The following is a 22,420-nucleotide window of genomic DNA, read 5'->3' as shown; positions in this document are numbered from 1 at the left end:
CAATACTGGACAAGAGACGAAATATTGGAATTACTCTCGATTTAAGTTCTCATCTTGGTCACTTAGAAATGTATTCATATCCATACTTAATGTTTTACAAGAACAATTTTTTTTTTTTTTTTTTTTTTTACATATACATGTTCAAATAGATATATTAAGATTGCAATGTCAATAAAGATACAGGAGGGACAGATTTAATCGATTTACAGAAATATTTTTTAAGAAAAAAAAGTGCATCATATTACAATCTTGAATATTGCAGAACAAACATTTACCAAGTTACCAATAGTATTGAAAATTTTGTATATAAAAAATAAGCGCATTACAAAACAAAACAATAGTAGTATTAGCAGTAGAAAGCATTTCACCATTGTGCACAGATGCTTTTAAGTGCTATCTGGATCACCTTCCTGGCTCTGAGGAGCACTGCCAGATCCTGAACATCCTTCTGAAAAAGAGCCACGTCCCCTGAGTGGCGCCGCTATCGGCTTTTCTGTCTCACGCAGCTGTCTGGTTTCACGTGAGGAACTCACTCCTTTCCCCTGCGAGATCCTCTCGGCTCCTTCATCGTTGTGTGCCGCAGCTTTTCTGGATGTTTCGGGACCGAAGGTGTGAGTTTTTTTGGCGGAGCTCAAGTCGCCATATTGCTTTCTGACCTTTGCAGTCAGTTGCTCCCCTATACCTTGCTGTAAAGGGGGGAGTTTGGGTAACGTCGAGCTTGTACTGGGACAAGACAGGTCAGGTCGACTGGCTCCCTCATCTTGGCTTTTTGTTCTGTTGTCCGCCAGAGTTCTTTGCGGACTGGTTTCTGGAAGTGTGATCCATGGATAATCCCTCCTGGCGAGAGAAAAAGGGGAGTCGTCTTTGGGAGAGGTGGGCGAAGGGGTGGAGGATGACTGTCGTTCCAGTTTGGGGCGTGATCGGGGTCTGAGTTGCACCATTTGGATGCCCCCAATGGGAATCATGTGATAGGGCATGCGGGCTTGATCTTGGGAGTGTAAAGGAAGGTGGCTAAACATGCGGTCCACTGTCCGTGGTGTCAAAGGAGTGGGAGGAAAAGGGTCACTTGGAGAGAAGCGTAGGGATGGGGAGAGCAGGATAGGATCCTGTTGAGTTGGTTGAGTACCAGGCTTGTCCTGTAGGGGGAGACGTGACATTACATTCAAACTTGTACAAACAAAATATTCAAATATTTCATGTAAACATTTTAAAATCAACATTTAACATAAAAAGTTCTTGTTGAAAACTGAAAAATCTGAAACAACATTATGAGTACAGTATAGTGAAAGAGTAATACAATGATGGGAATTCTTTGTTTTAGATAATAATTGTCTGTGCATTCCTTTAGTGGAGTGTTATAGAAAGAACACATTTACAGCTTAACATTTTGACTGGGTTGCACCGGATTCACAGATTATTTTTTATTCTTTAAAAACATTGTTAGTGCATTGTTAATCTTGTAGATTGTGTTATTTTTAATAAGATTTTCCTCAACAGTATATATTTTTATTGTAACAGCTTTGAAGGATTAGTTCACTTTAAAATGAAAATTACCCCAATTTTACTCACTCTCAAGCCATCCTAGATGACTTTTTTCTGTTTGATGAACACATTCAGAGTTATATTAATAAATATCCTGATGCGTCCAAGCTTTATAATGGCAGTGAATGGGGTCGAAGAGTTTGAAGCTCAAGAAACTTACGAAAAAAGAGTAACTGAAGTGAAGTCAGGAAGGCGGTCTGGTGGAAGCTAGATATTTTACTTTATAAATTGTTAAATATAGATATTTTATTAAATATGGATATTTTTCTTACATCACTTCATTTTAGAAGCTGTGTGGAGTAGGTTTATGATGGATGGATGCACTTTCTTGAGCTTCATACTCATTGGTCCCGTTTACTGGCATTATAAAGATTGGATGCATCAGGATATTCATTAATATATCTCAGATTGTGTTCATCAGAAAGAAGAAAGTCATATACACCTAGGATAGCTTGAGGGTAAGTAAATCTTGGGGTAATTTTCATTTTAAAGTGAAATAATCCTTAAAAATGGTTTAATTATCACCCACTATATATATATATAAACTTTCGTGAACACTGCTCACTAATACTGCCATTCTTAAAGTAAAGACAAACAACAGCAACAATCACAGCAACATAGGCTCATTGGAAAAACGTTCCTCTACCTACATTTTTGCACAACTTCAAAAACATATACCTATATCATACCTAACTCACTGCATTTCCAGTAGAAATGAACACTAGTGGCAATAAAACACCATCTCATCTTTAATCAATTTTCACACAATTATTGATAATAAACACTTTCACACAGTTCCTACTTTTACAAACACTTTTACCATAGTGCATGATTTTTTAAATGAATACATTTTGATGTTTGCATAACAACTAGCTACATATGTATAGCTTTTCTTACATAATAACAAACTTGCACTGTAGCTCACCTGGTACAGCATTGCACTTGGGATATGGAACGCTCTGGTACGAGTCCCGTGAAACACAAGTCACAATAACAGAGCTCAAATACTAAATGAGCTCAAAGCTGAAATGGCATGGCTGCTTTAGCAAATTTAGTAACTTAGCGGGTACATTATTTTCAAATGTGACAGCATTAACATTTATTTTCTGAACTGCTGCGATGCGTACAACAACCAACATGCGGCCATATACACGTTCATCTGTTTCTGACGAAATTGCACTCATTGGACATTTCACTTTGAAAGTTCTGCGAATGTGCAAGAAGCAATGTAATACTATTTTGCAGAAATATCACCACAGGCACGTTTATTTTCCAATGAGCCTGGATTAAAAAAATCATGGCCTAGTTTAAATTGTTGCGTTACCCACCTTTAGACCCTCAGTAGCTGGTGAGCCAGGCTCCCAGTGGAGCCCTGCAGGTGAGCTGTGCGGTCGATGCTGGGGCTTTAGGGGCGTAGGAGAGCAGAGAGCTCTGGCACTCCTGTACCGTGCAGGGGATACAGGCCGCAGAGGTGAGAGGGCTCTGATGGGTGACGGGCCCCTCTCTGGGGAGGGAGAGAGATGACGGCTAGGTGAGGACAGTTCCAGCCTGGGAGACAGGCTTCTAAGAGGAGAGCCCTCACTGCTAGGGGAGAAGGTCCTCGGGGAAACCTCCCAGCCTTTGAGAGAGAACGCCGCCCTCTTGCTGCCTGGAGACGCGGCTCGCATGCCAGGCCAAGGCCTGTGGGGTGAGGAGTATTCCTCTTTTGGTTTAGGGTCAGAGGGCTCAGTCTGTGAGCCTTGGCCACTTTCAGAGAGGTCACCAGTGGATTGACGAGTATCAGTGGAACAGGCTGAAGATGGTTCATCATGAGAAGAGAACTCCTCTTCCTCATCCTCATCATCTTCTGCTTCAGAATCTTCAACATCAGAGAACTGGTGCCCCTCCTGGTCTTCTGACTCGCACACACGTTCCTCACTGCCCCCTGTTGGACATATAGCAAAGGAGTCAACACAAAAAAGAACTAGATACAAACTCACAAATGAACTAAAGGGGAGACCAGGACTAGGTGTCACACTTTTTAATCCAGTGAATATTTTTCAGGCTAGATTCATTTTTAAAATTAATTTTTGTAAAGGCACGTATCACCGTTCAAAAGTTTGCAATTTGTAAGGTTTTTAATTTTTTTTAAAGTAAAAAATACAGTAATATTGTGATTTATTATGACAATTTTTAATAATTGTTTTCTATTTTAATATATTTTTTAAATTGTAATTTATTCCTATGATGGCAAAGCTGCACTTTCAGCAGCCATTATTCTTCCATTCTTCAGTGTCACATGATCCTTCAGAAATCTTTCTAATATGATGATTTGGTGCTCAAGAGACATTTACTATTATCAACGTTGAAAACAGTTGTGCTGCTTTATATTTTTGTGAAAACCATGATACATTTTTTTTTAGGGTTCTCTGATCAACAGAAAGTAAAAAAAAAAAAAAAAAAAAACAGTATTTGTTTGAAATGGAAATCTTTTGTAACGTTGTAAATGTATTTACTGTTACTTTTGATCAATTTAGTACATCCTTGCTGAAAAACAAAAAAAAAGAATTTATTATTTAAAAAAAAAACAACAACAACTTGCTGACCCCAAAATGTTGAATGGTATTATAAAACATTTAAAAGACATGTGGCAACTTTGCCCAACTTGACATATGACATTGAAAAATTCCCTTGTCCTGAGAACACAATTCAGCCTACTGGTTAAAATACGTCATTATATAGTTGCTATTTGTCTGAATGTATAGTAAATTTATTGTGTTCACTTTTCATCAAACAGCTACAGCAAAAACAGCAAAAATACATTTGTGTAATTTTGACTCAAAGCCCTTGTGACAACTTCCCCATGTGACAACTAGCCCCGGTCTCCTCTCATTATCTGCAGTGCACATAATTATCGCAAAGGAAAGCTATATATAACACTGAAATGCAGAGGGGGAAAAACTGTTTTTGAGTTGTGTTTCATTCATCAGCTACATTTAAAATCTAGTGAATGGAGTGTGGCTGAATGAAATGTCCTTGGAGCTCTTAGTTGCACTAAGAATGAGAAATGTCAAGTAAAAGACAAAGTAAGGAGAGAGAGAGAGAGAAAGAAAACGAGACAGACAGGTAGAAAGGCAATTTTCACTTCTGGCTTTATATAAACATGGCAAACTGAAGGTCAGTCTTGCTTCTCTTTATGGCAAACTATTTTCATTGGTCTCTTTCAACTTTCAAGTCTGAAAGCATACAGCAAGGTTGACATCACTTTTGCACCAATGAAGTAAATCACTCCAAAATATATAGATCTGGTAGAACAAGTAAAATAAGTCTGTCACCCAAAGGGAAAGCAATCTAAGGGTTTGAAATGTACGCTGCACTATTACACAAGCCATCTACGCTGTATAAAATATCATATGCATGTACTTCATATGCAAGTGCTGTAACACAATATACCATGTCTGAATGTTTACAATAATTACTCACATATGTAATGTAAGGAATGTTTACTGAGAAACATGGAAGATGGTTTAAATGATCAAACTGCAGTTACACATTGTCGTTCTCACAACCACTGTCTATCAAACCACAACAACTCTTTTTGGCAACCCTACCTGCTTCCTCAGTCTCCAGCTCATCCACAGATGACTCGGACACGCCCATCTCCAGGCATTTCTTACCGTGGGCCTTGGACTTCATGTGTTTGGTAAGGTTCCCTTTGAGAAAAAGGTATTCTCAATATTGACACAGAATACAAAAATGACACCATTTTGTGATTAAACAATTTGAAAGAAATACATGCCTACCTTTGGTTTTAAAGGCAAAGTTGCAGTGCTTACAGACGTAGGGACGGACATCTGTATGAGTGCGAATGTGCTTTTTTAGCATGCTGGGTTTCTTGCAGCGAATCCCACATTCCCCACACACGTATTTCCCTCTTCCCCTACCCCGAACATACACATAGTCCTCATTTGACTTATACCTACTCAGAAAAGAGAGAGAAAGACAGACAAAGAGGTTAATAAAAATAATAGATAAAAGATTTATGAAGTTAACACATTCATGAAGATAAATAATAAAAAGTTTCACTTCAGTTTCACTTCACTGGCAGGATCCTCATATGAATTTCCAAAACATGAAATCCCTCATTATAAGCAGTATCGACTGCCACCATTTATTTATAGCACTTGTTAGTCCACCGATGGTCTCAAATAATCCACACTTTGGCTCATGCTAGGTGTTTTTTGCTGGCAAAATTTCATTTGAGGCCGGGGAGCTAAAACTGCCCCTATATAAATATAAACTCCATAAACTCCATATTAAGCATTTACTGTAGTCCTCTTACATAGTTTACACAATAAACAACGTATTGTACTTGAGATTTCAGTTGTATTAATTTGAAACAAAGGACAATCTTATTTATTCTAAATTAATCCGGAATTAATAAAACATAGCTTTCAAGAGTAAATTTGGCTAGAACCAGAAAGAGAGAGAAAGAGATGGATGAGAGAGAAAAAAAAGTTACACTGAGGCTAAATATGCTAGGCTAGCTAACATACAAAAATAATTTGGGTTGCAGATTAATGTTAATATTAAATACATTTTGTTGCAGTGTTTATCTTCTTGCTAGGCTGCTTTTTATGTTGTATTAGACTATCCTTCTTAGATGAGATATTAACCTAATCTAAGATAATATGATAACTAAAATCCTCATTTCATATCTATACATTTATATATTTGGTAAAAGCAGCCATGTAATAAGCTGTAAACTGTAAAGCCAGTCAGTCAGTATTGCAAAATAAACCCCTTTCTGGTGATATAAGACTGTCAAAAAGGTCCTAATAACCAAATATAGTTAATATACTATATTTAATAAATAAATAAATAAATAAATAAATGAATGAATTAAAAATATAAATAAAAAGAATTATTTGTTATTTGTGAACTAACGTACTCGGTTACTAACGTAACCTCGGTTCCCTGAGATACGGAACGAGTACTGCGTATGGGGAAAGGTCTCCCTTTTTCCCCGCTGCTGAAGCCTTTTTCAATAACGCAGTGTAACTGCACCGTCATTGGTTCACTCATAGACAAGTTGTTGAACCAATGACGGCGCGGCATAGCTGCGCGGCCTATGGCGACAAAGCACGCGAATATTCCCGCCGAAATGGGCGGGGTTAAGGGCTATATAAGCAGGCGTTTCGCCATAGGATTTCAGTGTCATTCGACTGAAGCGACGACCCTGAGCCGCAGCCTCGTGGCACGGCAAGTATCGCAGTACTCGTTCCGTATCTCAGGGAACCGAGGTTACGTTAGTAACCGAGTACGTTCCCCTTTCGATACTTCACTCGTACTGCGTATGGGAGAACGAATTCAACCACGCCGTGCCACGGCTGGGAACGATATAGCTTGAAGCTTGGACACCTGAGAGGGGGCCCAAGAGACAAGCGAGAGGGCAAGCCCTTACCGAACCCTTGCGTTACACTTAGAGGAAATTTATTTCCATGATAGCGTGAGGCGGAGCTCATCTGAGGCCGCTAATCACACTGAAAGGACTCGAGCCTGTAAGGTCGGGACATCGAGATGGTAAAACCTGACAAAGGTGGACGGCGAAGACCAGCCGGCCGCCACACAGATGTCTTGGATGGAAACTCCGTTGGACCAAGCCCATGAGGAGGCCATCCCTCTAGTGGAGTGGGCTCTGACTCCTATGGGGCATTTGGCTCCCAGTGAGGAGTAGCACAGCGTAATAGCGTCCACTATCCAACGAGAAATGCGCTGTTTTGAGACCGGAGATCCTTTGGTGCGGCCTCCAAAACAGACAAAGAGCTGATCTGACTGTCTGAAAGACTGCGATCGCTCTATGTAGGTCCTCAATGCCCTGACAGGGCAGAGTAACTCCAGCCCTTGCTCTTCCGTCGAAGGGGGCAGAGCAGAGAGCGAGATGACCTGAGCTCTAAACGGCGTTGAGAGCACCTTAGGGACGTAGCCATGCCTGGGTTTTAGAACGACCTTAGAGTCTCCAGGCCCGAATTCGAGGCATGCAGGGCTCACAGAGAGGGCCTGCAAATCGCCAACACGCTTAACCGAGGCCAGTGCTAACAGCAAGGCGGTTTTTAGCGTCAATGGCCTGAGGTCGACTGAGCCCATTGGTTCAAATGGGGCTCCTTTTAAGGCCCTGAGGACCAAAGACAGGTCCCAGGAGGGAACGGTGAGGGGGCGAGGGGGATTCAATCGCCTAGCGCCCCTCAGGAAACGGATGACAAGTCCGTTTCGTCCCACTGATTGGCCAGCAATAGGAGCATGGAACGCTGCAATGGCTGCTACGTAAACCTTGAGCGTGGAAGGGGTGCGCCCCATTTCCAAGCGTTCTTGGAGGAAAGACAGTATAGAAGATACGTCACTCTCCATTGGGTCTATGTTGCGTGACGAACACCAGTCAGCAAGACCGACCATTTCTGGTCGTAGAGGCGTCTCGTGGACGGCGCTCTAGCCTGAGAAATGGTATTTAGGACGTCCCTGGGGAGGTTAGTAGGCTCCCATCGAGGGACCAGAGGTGCAGAGCCCAGAGCTCCGGCTGTGGGTGCCAGATTGCCCTGTTCGCCTGAGAGAGGAGGTCCCGTCTCAGGGGGATCGGCCACGGGGCTCTCAGAGAGAGCTTTGAACAGCTCCGAGGACCAAATCTGGTTCCTCCAGAGCGGGGCCACTAGAAGGACTCTGTGTTGGTCTTCTCTGATGCGCCTGATGACCTGAGGGATCAGGGCGATCGGAGGAAAAGCGTAAAGGAGCGTGCTGGGCCATGAATGGGCCAGAGCGTCGACCTCCTTCGAGAAAAATGTTGGGCAATGAGAGTTGTCTTCTGAGGCGAAGAGGTCTATCTTTGCCTTCCCGAAGAGCTCCCAAATCCTGAGGACAACCTGGGGATGGAGCGTCCACTCGTCGGAGGGGACGTTGCTCCGTGACAGCATATCTGCACCCAGATTGTTCCTGCCAGGAACATGAGTCGCTCTGAGCGACTGAAGCCTCGGAAGAGCCCATTCCAGTAGACGTTTCGCCAGAGCGCATAAGCGGCTGGACGAGAGACCGCCCTGGTGGTTTAAATATGACACCACTGTCATACTGTCCGATTGGACTAGAACGTGACGCCCTGTCAAATGAGCCTGAAAGAACTGAAGGGCCTTCATCACTGCTAGCATCTCTAGACAGTTGATGTGCAGAAGGCTTTCCTCTTGGCTCCATGAGCCGAAGGCCGGTCTGCCGTCGCACACAGCGCCCCAACCCGAGTTGGAGGCGTCTGTTGCTAGCACCGTCCTTCGTGAGACCGCCTGTAAGGGCACTCCGCGCTTGAACCATACAGGGTTCGTCCAAGGTTTCAGGGCTAGAAGACAGGCCTGATTGACCTTGAGGCGAAGGCGGCCGTGCCGCCAAGCGCTGGGAGGAACCCGGAACTTCAACCAGTACTGAAGAGGCCGCATCCGAAGAAGGCCGAGCTGTAGTACCGGAGAGGCGGGAAGCCATTAGGCCCTAGCAGCCTCAGAAAAAACATCAGAGGGAGGCAGGCTCTGTTCTTGACTGAGGCTGTGAGCTGCTGAATCGTCAGAGCGCGCTCTGGCGAGACTACTGCCGTCATATGGACTGAGTCGAAAACTGCTCCCAGAAACGATATTCGTTGAGTGGGGCACAGCAAGCTCTTGGTTGCGTTGACCCTGAGACCCAGGCATTGTAAATGGCTGAGGAGCACGGATCTGTGGTGTTCCAGCTCGACTCGCGAACGGGCTAGAATGAGCCAGTCGTCGAGATAATTCAGGACTCGGATTCCCGCCTGTCTGAGAGGGGAAAGTGCCGCGTCCATGCACTTGGTGAAAGTGCGAGGAGCCAGAGACAGCCCGAAGGGCAGGGACCGTATATTGGTATGTCACTCCCTCGTATGCGAATCTCAAGAATCGTCTGTGACGAGGGGCTATCTGGATGTGAAAATACGCATCCTTCAGGTCCAGCGAGCAGAACCAGTCCTCGGGGCAGATGTGCGCGAGGATCTGTTTCAGTGTCAGCATTTTGAACTTCCGTCTCATGAGGGAATGATTCAAAAGTCTGAGATCCAGGATGGGTCTGAGACCACCATCTTTCTTGGGGACCAGAAAATAGCGGCTGTAGAAGCCTGACTCGCTTTCCGCGGGGGGAACTATTTCACAGCTCCTTTTCTTAGCAACGTCATGACTTCGGCTCGGAGGACATGGGCGTCGTCCGGATTGACCAAAGTTTGAAGCACCCCGCCGAAGCGAGGGGGCCGGCGTGCAAACTGGAGCGAGTAACCCTGAGTTACGATCCCCATGACCCAATCTGACACATCGGGGATGGCCTGCCAAGCCTCGGCCCGAGTGGCAAGGGGTTGAATGATATCGTGTGACAGACCGCCGCGGAGGGGTTGTACACCGAGAGTAGCGGAAGAGGAAATTTGCTCTCTTTTAGATGATATAAAAATTTGTTCGCCGTGAAAACGGCGTTTGGAGTGGGCGCAACAGTTGTGGGCCCAGTTGTCACTTGAAACATGTTTCCCACGCCCGGATTTAAACGAGGCGGAGGGGAAAGTGTTCGTGGGAGCTTTTGGGGTGGTCCAGTCGTGACGGGACGATTCCCCATCCTCTTCCTTCCTGGCAGATCAGGATGACTTCGGAGGCACCGGGTCCAGCACAATCTTGGGCCGGGGTCCCTGGCGTCTCGGGGAAGGGATGGCGCTTGGCAGAGCGCGAGCGCTGGCGTTGCTCCTTAGGTGGCGCTGACTGCGGTGCTGCAGGTGGAGCGGGCTTGTGCTGCTGAGCCGACGCAGTCCTGGGGCGGCTGGAAGCAGAGCTGGAGCGCTTGGGCAGGAAATGTCTCATGGCCTGAGACGATTTCTGTGCCGCTGTGAAGCGTTCAGTGAAGCCATCCACTGCAGGGCCGAAGAGACCAGAGGGAGAGACCGGGGCGTCTAAGAAGGCCGTCTTGTCATTGTCCTTGATCTCCGTCAAGTTAAGCCACAGGTGGCGCTCCAACACTACCAGGCTGGCCATGGAACGGCCGATGGCCTGAGCCGTAGCCTTCGTGGCTCGCAGGGCAAGGTCAGTAGCGCTGCGAAGGTCCTTGAAAGCCGGCGCGTCAATCCCAGACTCGTCCAGAGAGCGGAGGAGTTTGGCCTGGAAGACTTGGAATATGGCCATGGAGTGTAGCGCAGAAGCGGCCTGTCCTGCCGAAGTGTAAGCTCGACCAGCTAAGGTGGAAGTAGTCCGGCAGGGCTTGGAAGGGAGTGACCTCTTAGCTTTTCATCCCACAGCCGCGGGAGGGCAGAGGTGAGCAGCCACTGCTTCGTCAAGGGGTGGCAGGTGCTCGTATCCCTTTTCCTCGGCGCCGTCGACGGCAGTGAGGGCGGAGCGGTGCGTGGTATGAAGGCGGGCGGAGTACGGAGCGCGCCACGACCGTCAGCTCCTCGTGGACCTCGGGAAAAAAGGGCGCTGCTCGCTGGCGAGGGGCTTGGCGGCGGCCAGGCAGGAACCACTCGTCAAGGCGACTGCGCGACGGCTCCTCAGGTGGGGCCCAGTCGAGGTCCAGCTCTTCTACGGCTCTGGATAGGATGCGGAGGAGCTCGGCATCCATGCCCTGGCCATGTTCAATGGGCTCCAAGGGAGGCGGGGGGCGGGATCGTCCGATTCGCCAGCCCACACTTCTGCTTCGGAAGCCGCAAGAGACATGGAGTCGTCTTGCTCGTCGTCTGTTCCACCGAATGAGACAAGGTCACTCGCTTCCGCAGAGGGACGCTGCTCAGGCCGAGAGAACAGGACGGGAGAGGGTTCCCTCGGGGAGAGGGCGAGGCACGCGGGAACTGGGCCGGCGTGAGCTCGCCTATCTCCTGGCGCTGGGTCGCTCTGCCCCGCTGTCTCTTCCTAGCCGGCTCGCGGTAGGAAGGAGACGGGAGGGCGTGAGCGGCGAGATCACCCTCTGTGAAGAAGGCGACCCGCGAGCGCAGGGAACTGAGACTCATGCACTCGCAGTGCGGGCATGAGTCCCCAGCGAGCGCGCCGTCTGCATGGGGCTTGCCCAGGCAAGCGACGCACTCGCTGTGACCATCACCGTCGTGCAGGGGGGCCCTGCACGTGCCACACGAGTGGCGGGGCATCTGAGAAGACGCCGTTGCCGTGAAAACGGCACTTGGGTGGCTCTTTTAGAGCGGCGAGGGCCGCGGAAGCTCTAGAAGCGGTGAAAACCGCTGAAATACGCTCTTTTAGAGCGGCGTTAGCCGCGGTGAAGCTCTCAAGACGGCGCGCCGGATGGCGGCAGGGGACACACAGGAAGCGGCCGGGAGCGGGAAGCGGGAGGCGGCGACTCGGCGACGGCGCTGATGCTGCAGTCGGAGAGGGCGCCGGCGCTGTCCTCAGTCCGGCGAGTCCAGGCGAGTCCGCTGCGGGAGCCTCTTCAGACGGCGGCGAGAGCAGTCAGGAAGGCGGCGAGCTTCTCGGCTTCAGGCGGAGATCAGCGAGGAGATGATGAGGTCGTCGCTGAAGGAGAAAACACTGAAATCCTATGGCGAAACGCCTGCTTATATAGCCCTTAACCCCGCCCATTTCGGCGGGAATATTCGCGCGCTTTGTCGCCATAGGCCGCGCAGCTATGCCGCGCCGTCATTGGTTCAACAACTTGTCTATGAGTGAACCAATGACGGTGCAGTTACACTGCGTTATTGAAAAAGGCTTCAGCAGCGGGGAAAAAGGGAGACCTTTCCCCATACGCAGTACGAGTGAAGTATCGAAAGGGAACCCTTTATTTGTTATTATTTGTTGTTTTTATTATAAATTTAAACAAAATAAAATATAAAGTATTAAAAAATAAAAGAAATTAGAATTTTATATCAAATACTTTATTATTATTATTATATACTTATTTTTATTTATAATATTTGACATAATAAAATAAAATATAAAATAAATAAGTATATATATTTTAACATTGCTGTTGGAGAGAATATATTAATGTATAATTGCATTACTGACTGATAGAGTATGAATCCTTATCTGCTTTATATGGCAGCTAAGCCTGATAGCAGTAGCATGGGATGTGTTTGAGTAGACAGCATATGCATTTTGAAAAATGTCTGTTGGCTTTCATGAAAAATGTAAAAATGGATGGGGTGGAGAGAAAACGACTTACTAAACATCGGTTTCTAGGTACAATTTAAAAAAAATAAATAACAAAAAATCTAGTACACTCCATTTTGTAGGACCCAGCCTTCATTCAGGGCACTGCAAATGCAATCAGAGTGACAAGATTAAAGTCTTTTAATATACAAACACACCTGTCGACTATTTTTAGAAAGGTGTCTTTGAAAGGGGGCTGATGACTACAGAAAAACTGGTAACTTTGATTGTCCTTCAGTAGCATTGTGTTCTACTTATAAGGAAGAAAGCAAATAACAAATACTGTTATGAGAGGTGCAAAGACAAAAGGGTGCTGATGGATGTGAGAAGTTTTGGAGACAAAATGGAGCGTGTGTGCGAGACAGAGTGCAGAGTCTGATGTGATTAGGGGGTGCGTGGGTGTGCTAGGCAGAAAAAACGTATGAGCAAAATAAAGGCAGCGAGAGAGACAAAAGAAGCAGGGATAAAAATGCAGGCTGTGGTGAGTTGTTGCCGCAGTTTAAGCACTCAACCACATTGAGAGCCCCGCATAAGCAGATGAATGCAAGAGACCCAGCTAATGAATCCAAAGCTTTTGATGTTTACAGGTCAGCTTTCCTATCTCTCCTTTTTGTTATCCATTCATCAATCAATCAGCCGTCCTTTCATTTTTATATTAAAAATTATATTCAAATAATGTACTACGATAAAGGGATCCACGATTGTGACAAAAATCATTGCTGATTATTTCCCTCGATAATGTACTCATGACTATTAATGTTTATAAACAGAATTTACATTAACATATTTATCTAATGTGGTATTTTGATGATCTTATCCCATTACACATCAAATGAAGATATCACTGCAAGTTTCACTTTAATGTTGCAGTTCAGCACAAGTTTACTGATGGTCCATAAACTTTCACAAAACTCGCCTGTATCATAAAAAAAGCATTGCAAAATCTCTCTTATTTACAGAAACCATGGCCGTGGTCTGAAATCTTTTGGATCTGAAATAATTACAAATGACCTACGAAGCTTTTCTATTTTATTTTAAAAAAAAATGTGTGTGTTTTAAGTGGTATTTTTAATGTAAACAACAATTAGTGTTCGTTAAAAAAATATATATATATTATCTCACAGTGGATCTGTGTGGAGTTGAAATTTCAGTAGTTATTCTAGTCATTCAAGGTGAAATGTTGTTTTACTCTTTAACTGTGCTATGCAGATATAGTTGGCACAACACTAATGAGCAGCAGACTTGAAAAAAAAACTGCAGAGCTACTAAGTTAACAGTACCTCTTTCTCTCTACACTCCATCCAAATTCATACCTTTGAGCAAGGTGTGAATTCGGCAGACAACTGAACAAGGCAAGATAAATGAAGTCCCTAATGGTTCATAGTCTCACCTGTACTACAATGTCTTTGTCTCACACACAGCAAATAACAAACAGAAAAGCTCAAGCTGAGAGGCAACTACAACTGCTATAATTGGCACTTACAAAAATGCAATTTCATGGCAGGGAAAATCATGAATAAACTGCACTATTAGTACTCTTTAACATGACTGCAACTGTATATCGTCGCTGTAGGGTGGAAACCTCATATCTCCATTTTTTTTTCTACATTTTTTCACCCATTAATCATTACTATTTTAACGATATAAGCGCATGGTCTAAAGCACACAGCGCAAGTGCACTTAGGGTGTGTCCGAATCCACTTTTGCTGGTTTAAAGGGTTAGTTCACCCAAAAATGAAAATAATGTCATTAATTAATTACCCTCATGTTGTTTCACACCTGTAAGACCTTGGTTCATCTTCGAAACACAAATTAGGATAATTTTGATGAAATCCGATGGCTCAATGAGGCCTTCATCACCAGCAATGGTACTTCCTCTCTCAAGATCCATAAAGGTACTAAAAACATTTTTAAATCAATTCATGTGAGTTCAGTGGTTCTACCTTAACCCTCTCAAGCACAGCGTTGCCCTCAGGCAACTGAAAGTTTTCTTAAGCCCTATGTTTAGTAAATCTTTCTTTAAATGATTACAACCAATTAGAAAGGTTGAGAAAGTACCAAATAACAGTCCAGTAAGGTGTTGGCGTCAATATCAAGCACCATTAAGAGGTGGGACATCCTGTTCTGACACATGGTCACAGGAGCACATGGTGTGAGAAGAAGTGCTTTTTGAAATTTCGTATGGAGTGAAATCTTATATAGCATAGCACTCTACACGATACAGACTTATGCATGTATCAAATTCAATATATCAATGTCTTTCAAGTGTTTTTTTCCTTTTTACTTAATGATTTATTTAATTTTCTTTTTTAAAAAAAATTGATTTTGATGATAATTTTCTCTATGACTCTGTACCATTGTCGCTAAACGGGTTGTAGGTTTTTTTTTTTTTTTTAATCTTTATTGATAAAATGTTCCAAAATGAACCAAAAAATGATGTGGAATTTTTTATTTTTCATGTGCCATCAACATGTTTGCAGTAGAGGGTTAATTACTATAAAGCGACGAGAATATTTTTGTGTGCCAAAAAAAAAAAAAAACTTTTTAACAATATCTAGTGATGGCCAATTTCAAAACACTGCTTCGGAGCGTTACAAATCTTTTGTGCCGAATCAGTGATCCGGATAGCATATCAAACCGCCAAAGTGCTGAAATCACATGACTTTGGTTCTCCAAACCACTGATTCGATTCGCAAAGCTCCGAAGTTTAATGAAGCAGTGTTTTGAAATTGGCCATTACTAGATATTGTTGAATGGTCATTATTTTGGGGTTTTTTTTGGCACACAAAATATTCTTGTGGCTTTATAATATTAAGGTAGAACCACTATACTTACATGAACAGATTCAAATATGTTTTTAGTACCTTAATGGATCTTGAGAGAGGAAGTACCATTGCTGGCAATGGAGGCCTCACTGAGCCATCGGATTTAAACAAAAATATCTTAATTTGTCTTCCGAAGATTAACAAAGGTCTTATGGGTGTGGAACGACATGAGGGTGAGTAATAAATTACATTATTTTCATTTTTGGGTGAACTAACCCTTTGAGGGTGGGAAAAATGGTCGGTGTGCCTGGCGCATTGTCTAAAAGGGTTGTCCCTGTTCTCTTAATGAGTCATGGGTGTGTTTTGGGCATAATGCACAATAAACCAGCCAGAGTCTTGTCTCCCATTCCCTTTAAAAGCCAGTTGTGCTCGCGCCATGGTGTATTCGCTATTTACAAGGCTTTAGACTTGACTTTTTGACTTTAGACCAGGTTTCAGCTGGTTAATGGCGCAGTCTATTTCAGCTGCCTCAAAATAGTAACGCGCCAACAATGCGCCTGGACACACCTCTTTTTCAGACCAGCATGCCCATGGGCGCACAAATGGGTGCAAATGCATTTGCTATTTAAACAAAGTGGCACGGGATGTGAAAATGATAACTGCGTCGGGCTGAAACTAGCAAAAAACACTTGCGTCGCACCTGGCACCGCATTGCGCCGGTTGTATGATAGGGCCCTATGTCTGTCTGTGGGTTTTGCAAATATTTCACCATAAAAAGAGGCATTAAAACTGTCGACAAAATCTCATAACTCCACCCCATCTCTATTGTGAATGAAGTGCTGCACTAGCTCTACTATTTTCAAATAGTGCACTTCCAATAACAAGCTACTTCTTTCAGTGAGCATGTGTAACATGACAAATGCTTCATTGCTATTTTTATGTAATATGTTATTGTTAGTAGCTAACTATTTTAAGTACTGTATCTTAACCTGACTACTACAGTTTCAAAATAACTCATAAGAATTTACTCACCCGCCCTCAAAAATGCAAATACGATTACGAGCTGCCTCACTTTGTGTTGAGGTAGCAGGCACGTCGTCAGTACTCTTCTTATCATTTTCCCCTCTTTCATTCGATGGTTCCTCTTTTACTTTGATGGGTGTGTTGGGTGGAGAGGCACATACCTACACTCCAGACAGACAGGCTAATTTACCAACACTGTAGAACATCTACACACCACTTACAAAACACATAGATATAAAAATGCAGATACTTTCTAAACTTTCAATATAATTTTTCATATACAAAAAAAATCTCAGTGATGCAATTATATGTTGAAATGAAAAATTACAGTGATGTTTACCTCTGACACACTGGTCGTTTTGCTGTCAGTAGGAACCAGCTTGTCAGTCATTGGTGTTGGAGCTGTAGCCATAGTGTATGTCTCAGCACTATGTTTCTGTTTGGAGCGCAGCAGAGACAGTAATATTTTGGTGGACAAGCCAGGTATATTGGGGTTATGTGTGCTAACACTCCATGAGGAATAGACCGAAGTTGAATCTCTATGTGTAGATGGGGTGGGCTTTGTGTAATTCAGATAGCACCAGCTGACAGATGTAGTTGTATGCAAACTTGGGTATGATGGTTCAGATCTTTCAGGACTTGTTACCCTTGGAGCATACCGGTGTCCTGCCTCTTTCCTTCCCTCCACCTTTATGTTTTCAGTTTTGTGTTGGATTAAGTTATGCTTGCTTAACTTTTCAGTTTCTGTTACTTCTCTTTGATCATTGTCCCTCCCTGCTGTCTCCACTGTTAGCCACTGTTTATTTTTTCCCTGACTCATCTCCTGAGATTTCTCATCACATTTGTTATCATCATCTTCCTTGTCATCCTCTTCTTTCTCCTCCTCCTCTTTCACCCGTTTTTGGTGCCGCTGTGCCTCTAAACTGAGTTCTAGACTACCTGCAGGTGACAGCATTCGCTTACTTCCTCCAGCACCGAGCTGCCCACAGCTGTCATCTGATGAAGTTCCTGCTCCATGCTCGAGAGGCAGCGGCAAGGGAATGTAGCTCTTGGGGATAGGTGAGGGCAGCCTAAGGTAAGATCTCTGAAGCTTGTCTTCCTCCAGCTTACCCATGATGACCATAGCTGTGCAGCAGATTGGATGTTGCGTTGTGGCTAAAATTTGTGAGATGGTTGTATACATGGCACTAGCATAGGTGGGAATGTGAGTCTGTAAGCGCACAGGCACTACAAGAGACACTACTGGCACAAGCTGTTGAAGGCAAGGAGCAATCACGGGATGGGCACTGTGGCGAATGACTAGCTGCTGCTGTGAATGACTGGGACTATGCAAGGAGGAAGGTGATGACCTAGACTCCCTGAAAAGAGGCCCTGAGGGGACCTGAATAGTCAGACCACCTGGCATGGGAAAGCAAACATCCTGAGCAACATCACTTGATTGAAGTGGGAATAAAGTGGTGAGTGGCTGAAGGGGTAGTCCCAGACGTTCTACATACTCTATTGGTCTTGGATGTAGCAGAGGTGGCTCACTGTGAAGGAAAGCTTGCTGAAACATCTGGGGGGAAACAACTGCAGAAATTGCTGTAGTGACTGGGAGGAATCTAGTGAGCTTACTTGGGGAACAAAAATCAGGGTTTGCTTGTTGTAGGGGGAAAACAGCTGGTGGGAGGGCAAGAGGGGATTGGAAAAGCTGCAAGGTCTTCCCTATTTGCTCTGAGCTAAGCCTAGAGGTCCTGCCTCCCATTCTATGCTCTGTGATTGTGAATGGAGGATGAATTGGGTAGGACTGGCAAACAGCTGAGACACCAGGTTTAGTAGATGGCTCCTCCTGGTCAGGCTCACCAAGGGTTCCATGCTTCACCAAGAGACATTTCCTCCTCTCCTTCCAAGTAGAAGAAATGCGCTCTAGAGAAAGGGAGCCATAGTCAAATGACTTACTTCTTGTTTCTTCTACATGTGCAGGGTGTTGAGGACTTGCAGATGCTTGTTCAGATGTTGAACGGCGCATCTCTCTCTGAGAATGATGGTGCTGGTGGAGACTTGATGGAACGGTCAGCATGTGAGACCCTTGGGAGCTCCATGTACCACTTTGCATCTCAGAATCTGGCCTTCCTGATTCCTCAAAGGATGCAGATCGACTGGAGGCATGGGAAACATTGCTCTCTTGGCTTGGGCTATGTGGCAGGGATACTGACTCAAAGCTAGATTCTCCGGATGATTGTGTTGCCTCAGCCAAACGGAGGCGCTTCTTCTTTGGCGGTAGCTTCTCTGCAGGGAGCTGAGACAGACTTTGGCTACGCTGAGGCCACTGGAATTCCTCCACCTTCTCTGACTCTTTTAAGATGTACGTGTTCACTGGATGAGAGACCATCTCGGTATCTGGCTCCTCTGTAACCAGAATTTCTGGCACTTGAATGTTGGGTTGCCGGATTAACCGGGATGTGAAGGATGGTTTTGGCTCCTGTGATGGCTCATGTTCTGGCTCTGCTTCCTGATTTGCCATTGAGATGTTTTCCTGTTTTTCAAAGGATCTGGTATGCTGGATAACAGAAATTTCCTTCCAGTGACCCCTACGTTCTAGCTCACTCTGTGAAAGGCCACAAGGTGTGCCCTGATTATCAATACTGCCTAGCATTAATGGAGACTGGGTACTGAAAGACACAGTTGTTGGACCCGGACTGGGAGGGTCTTCCTCAAGACTTTCCTCTTTTTTTTTCCTCTTGCGCACAGCCATTGCCATGGCTTTGAACTTGTAGCTCATAATCTGTGGCTGATTCTCAATAAAAGAACTGCCTTCCTCATGCGGGTCGTGTGGAGATTTACTCATACATGCTAATCTGTGTTCTGCGTAAGAGTCCTGCTTCTTCAAGCGAGCACCACACATTTCACACTCACATAGGTGGAATTCCTTATCTTGCTTTTTTCCTGATTCAATTTCTTTCAAACAAGGAGGAGGATCTGCATCTTCTATAATGAGGTCCACTCCAACTGGCACCTCAATAGCAGGTTGGCGTCGTAACATTCGTTGATGTGGCCCAATCCTCATTTCAGCTGCTATGGCCTGCTGATCATCAAAAGAATGACTGAGACGAAAGCTTTGTGAAGGTGTATCTGAAGTATTATCAGAAGATGGCACTGATTGACTCCTATAGAGAAGAGCACTGGAGCTCTGCCCAGCCAAAGTTTCCGTTTGAGCCAAGTATGAGCCAGGTAATTCACCTGCAAAACTACCAGGAATAAGTTGTACAGCAGAGCCACAAGAGCCTGGGGCATCTGCTTTTGGTTCAAAAACACAGGGTTCTTTGGGTGAGGAGAACTTAACTGACTCAATGCTACTTCTTCTAGAGAGCGAGGAACGTCTTGGTTTGACACTGTCAATTTCACTTGTATCCACCACAGCTTCATTTATAGTGATTAGCTTGGTTATATGCTCAATGACTTGTGTCTTAGGAACAGTGAAAGGGATTGATTTTTCTTGTTGACCTGAAGATGAAGATAATTGCAGTTGTTGATGTGGAATTCTTTGTTGTTGTCCAAGTCGTCCATACTTTCCTAGAATTATCTCAGCATATGTTTTAGCACTTGCATTTGGTGGGCTCACTTGGGAGAGCTCAGCACTCCCAGAACTGGAAAAATAGCCAGATTCTGTGCTCCCCTTACTGCCAGGACCCAGTGAGGATCGTGTTTCATCTGAAGAGGTTCTTGGAGCTCGCTTCCTCTCGCTTAATCTCATTGCTAACCTTTGCTTGACCGCCTGTGAATCCTCAGTTTGGGGACCCTCCTCTATGAATGACAATTCCACTTTGCAACTTTTTTTCAGAGTTGGCCTACCCTGTGAGGTAGACTGTTGGTGTTCCCCTGTCTCATCCTCAGAACCTGTACTCTCTCCTTCCGTACCCTCATCTTGATCATCTCCCAATGCTCCACCTTCTGGCCCAATAAAACTGGTCTCTTCACGACTCGAGGCCATGCCTGCTTTTATTCGATGAGCATGGGATTTGCGGTGTTTATACAGGTTGCTTTTGGTCTTGAAAGAGAAGCCACATGGGACACATGGATAGGGTCTCTCTCCTGTGTGGGATCGGATATGTTTTTGGAGGACGCTAGGCTTTGCACAAGGACGACCGCAGTATGTGCACACATATTTCCCTGGTTTTTGGGGTTTCCGTTCTCGTCTACATGGGGTGCCTTCCTGTACTTCCACACTAGGAAGAGACTGAGTTTGATGAATATTATGAATTTGGGGAGATGGTTCTCCCAGGGCAGAACAGCTGCCTCTTGAAGGACCAGGAACTTCTGAAAGCTGCCAAGATGATCCACTTGCCTGTGACTGTTGCTGCTGCTTCTGCCTTTGGAGCATTTCAAAGCGTTTTGGCTGCCTGTGTTGAAGACGGCCATGTGATCCATGGACAGATTGCGAGGTAGCTTGTTGCTGTAAATGAGGCAGCTGTGCTGCTAACAAAGACTCTGATGATGGCTGCTGTTGCCCACCAGACCGCTCCCCATCGGTTGACTGCTTTTCCTCTGCCTCCATAGGATATGGGGAGGAGGCTTCAAGGATGCTATGGGAATGCTACTTTGAGCACCAATCTGATAAACATCATTGCATCAATACTCTTCCGATAGGAAAAAGTCTTTACACTCGCTTTAGGGGGCTAATTGTGTTATGCCATAATTAATGTAAGATACCGGATAATGTCTTAACTGACAAAGGCATAATTAAACAGTGTCAGTATGCAGCCGCCATATATGTGAGTGCTGGTTGTTTGCCAAATGTCTCCTCTCCTGTTCACAAACAGCCTTGGGGAAATTCATCATTATGTGTCTTTTGGGCTGATGCCTGGCAAAGGGGCTTGACAAAGAATGTCTCAAGATGCTTTTGAGGCACTTTCTCTGCTGACACGTGAATAATTATTCAAGACCTATTTGTCTCCCATCTTCAGGTTGTCACATGTTAGAACTTCACTGGCCCTGCAGAGACACAGAAACATAAAATAAGTGGTGAGTTGTTATAATAAATAGTGTTGGATAAGCTATACAAAAATGCTAAGCTAAGCTACCAACTACTGCTTAGCTACTTTTGAATAATTCATTTAAAAGAATCAACTAAAAAGAGAGATTAATTTGCAAATCATACTGTATATCCAAATTCCTGATTCTAAACTTCTAAGGAAAGAATACCAGAGACATACTTTTTTACAACATTCAAATGGACAGTGAAACATGCTACTTAATTGATGATAAATTTACATGATTTTATAGTAACAATAATAATTAATAATAATAATAATAATAATAATAGTAACACTACCACCCTTAACATCTTGCTGTCACAAAATCCTACTGAAATGTTAAAAACAAAATGCAAACAACACAAATGAAAAACACTAAATTCTGAGCTTTGAGATTGATAGTTTGGTCAAAGTAAAGCCATAGCTGTAAAGTGATCCATGCTGATGTAGAGCCAGTGGTTTCAAAATGATCTCATAAGCATACACAAGGAAATTGCTTAATTTCTTTGACCTATAGTATTTCTCTTTTAAACTTCCAAACTGTTCCTTGCACACACAATATGAGACCGGATATGTAACCTTAGCTTCGTAAAAAAGAGGTTGTAACAAGTTGTCATCCTTTCAGCAAAAACAAAAACAAGAATTAATAATAAAAAAGACATACATCATACAAGAGACTATGACAAGACATCAGGAGTGCTAGACAAAACACTTGTGTCTTTAATCTATTAACATGGTGTCTTGAAATACACTCATAAATAAGAGCATTGATGTTTACCCACCAGAGGGAGTTCAATCAGCAAATGAGACTATATGTGACCCTGGACCACAAAACCAGTCATAAGGGTCAATTTTCTGAAATTTAGATTTATACATCTGAGATAAAACTATTTGAATATCTGGAACCTGAGGGTGCAATAAATAAATAAATAAATAA

General features: G+C 44.2%; 1 protein-coding gene across 8 annotated transcripts in view; it reads right to left on the bottom strand.

Annotated features, from left to right (window-relative positions):
• The window catches only part of LOC137033545 (transcription factor HIVEP3), a 79,183-nt gene that overhangs the window by 967 nt on the left and 55,796 nt on the right, over positions 1 to 22,420 (bottom strand). For all 8 annotated transcript variants that reach the window (XR_010896849.1, XM_067405512.1, XM_067405484.1 and 5 more), the window contains 6 exons: positions 16,812 to 21,442; positions 16,481 to 16,632; positions 5,325 to 5,500; positions 5,133 to 5,234; positions 2,871 to 3,466; positions 1 to 1,136 (listed from right to left, as the gene is read on the bottom strand). The exon at positions 1 to 1,136 is cut by the window's left edge. Coding sequence is in view for 7 of the 8 variants with exons in the window: in XM_067405512.1 (XP_067261613.1) it covers positions 387 to 1,136; positions 2,871 to 3,466; positions 5,133 to 5,234; positions 5,325 to 5,500; positions 16,481 to 16,632; positions 16,812 to 21,005 (5,970 nt within the window). In the remaining variant the exon portion in view is untranslated. The remainder of the gene's footprint in view (positions 1,137 to 2,870; positions 3,467 to 5,132; positions 5,235 to 5,324; positions 5,501 to 16,480; positions 16,633 to 16,811; positions 21,443 to 22,420) is intronic.

The sequence above is a fragment of the Chanodichthys erythropterus genome, chromosome 2 (assembly GCF_024489055.1).
Source record: "Chanodichthys erythropterus isolate Z2021 chromosome 2, ASM2448905v1, whole genome shotgun sequence".
In the NCBI taxonomy this organism is placed as follows: Eukaryota; Metazoa; Chordata; class Actinopteri; order Cypriniformes; family Xenocyprididae; genus Chanodichthys; species Chanodichthys erythropterus.
The sequence above is the reverse complement of the archived record's forward strand: the minus strand, read 5'-3'. Positions and strand labels throughout refer to the sequence as shown.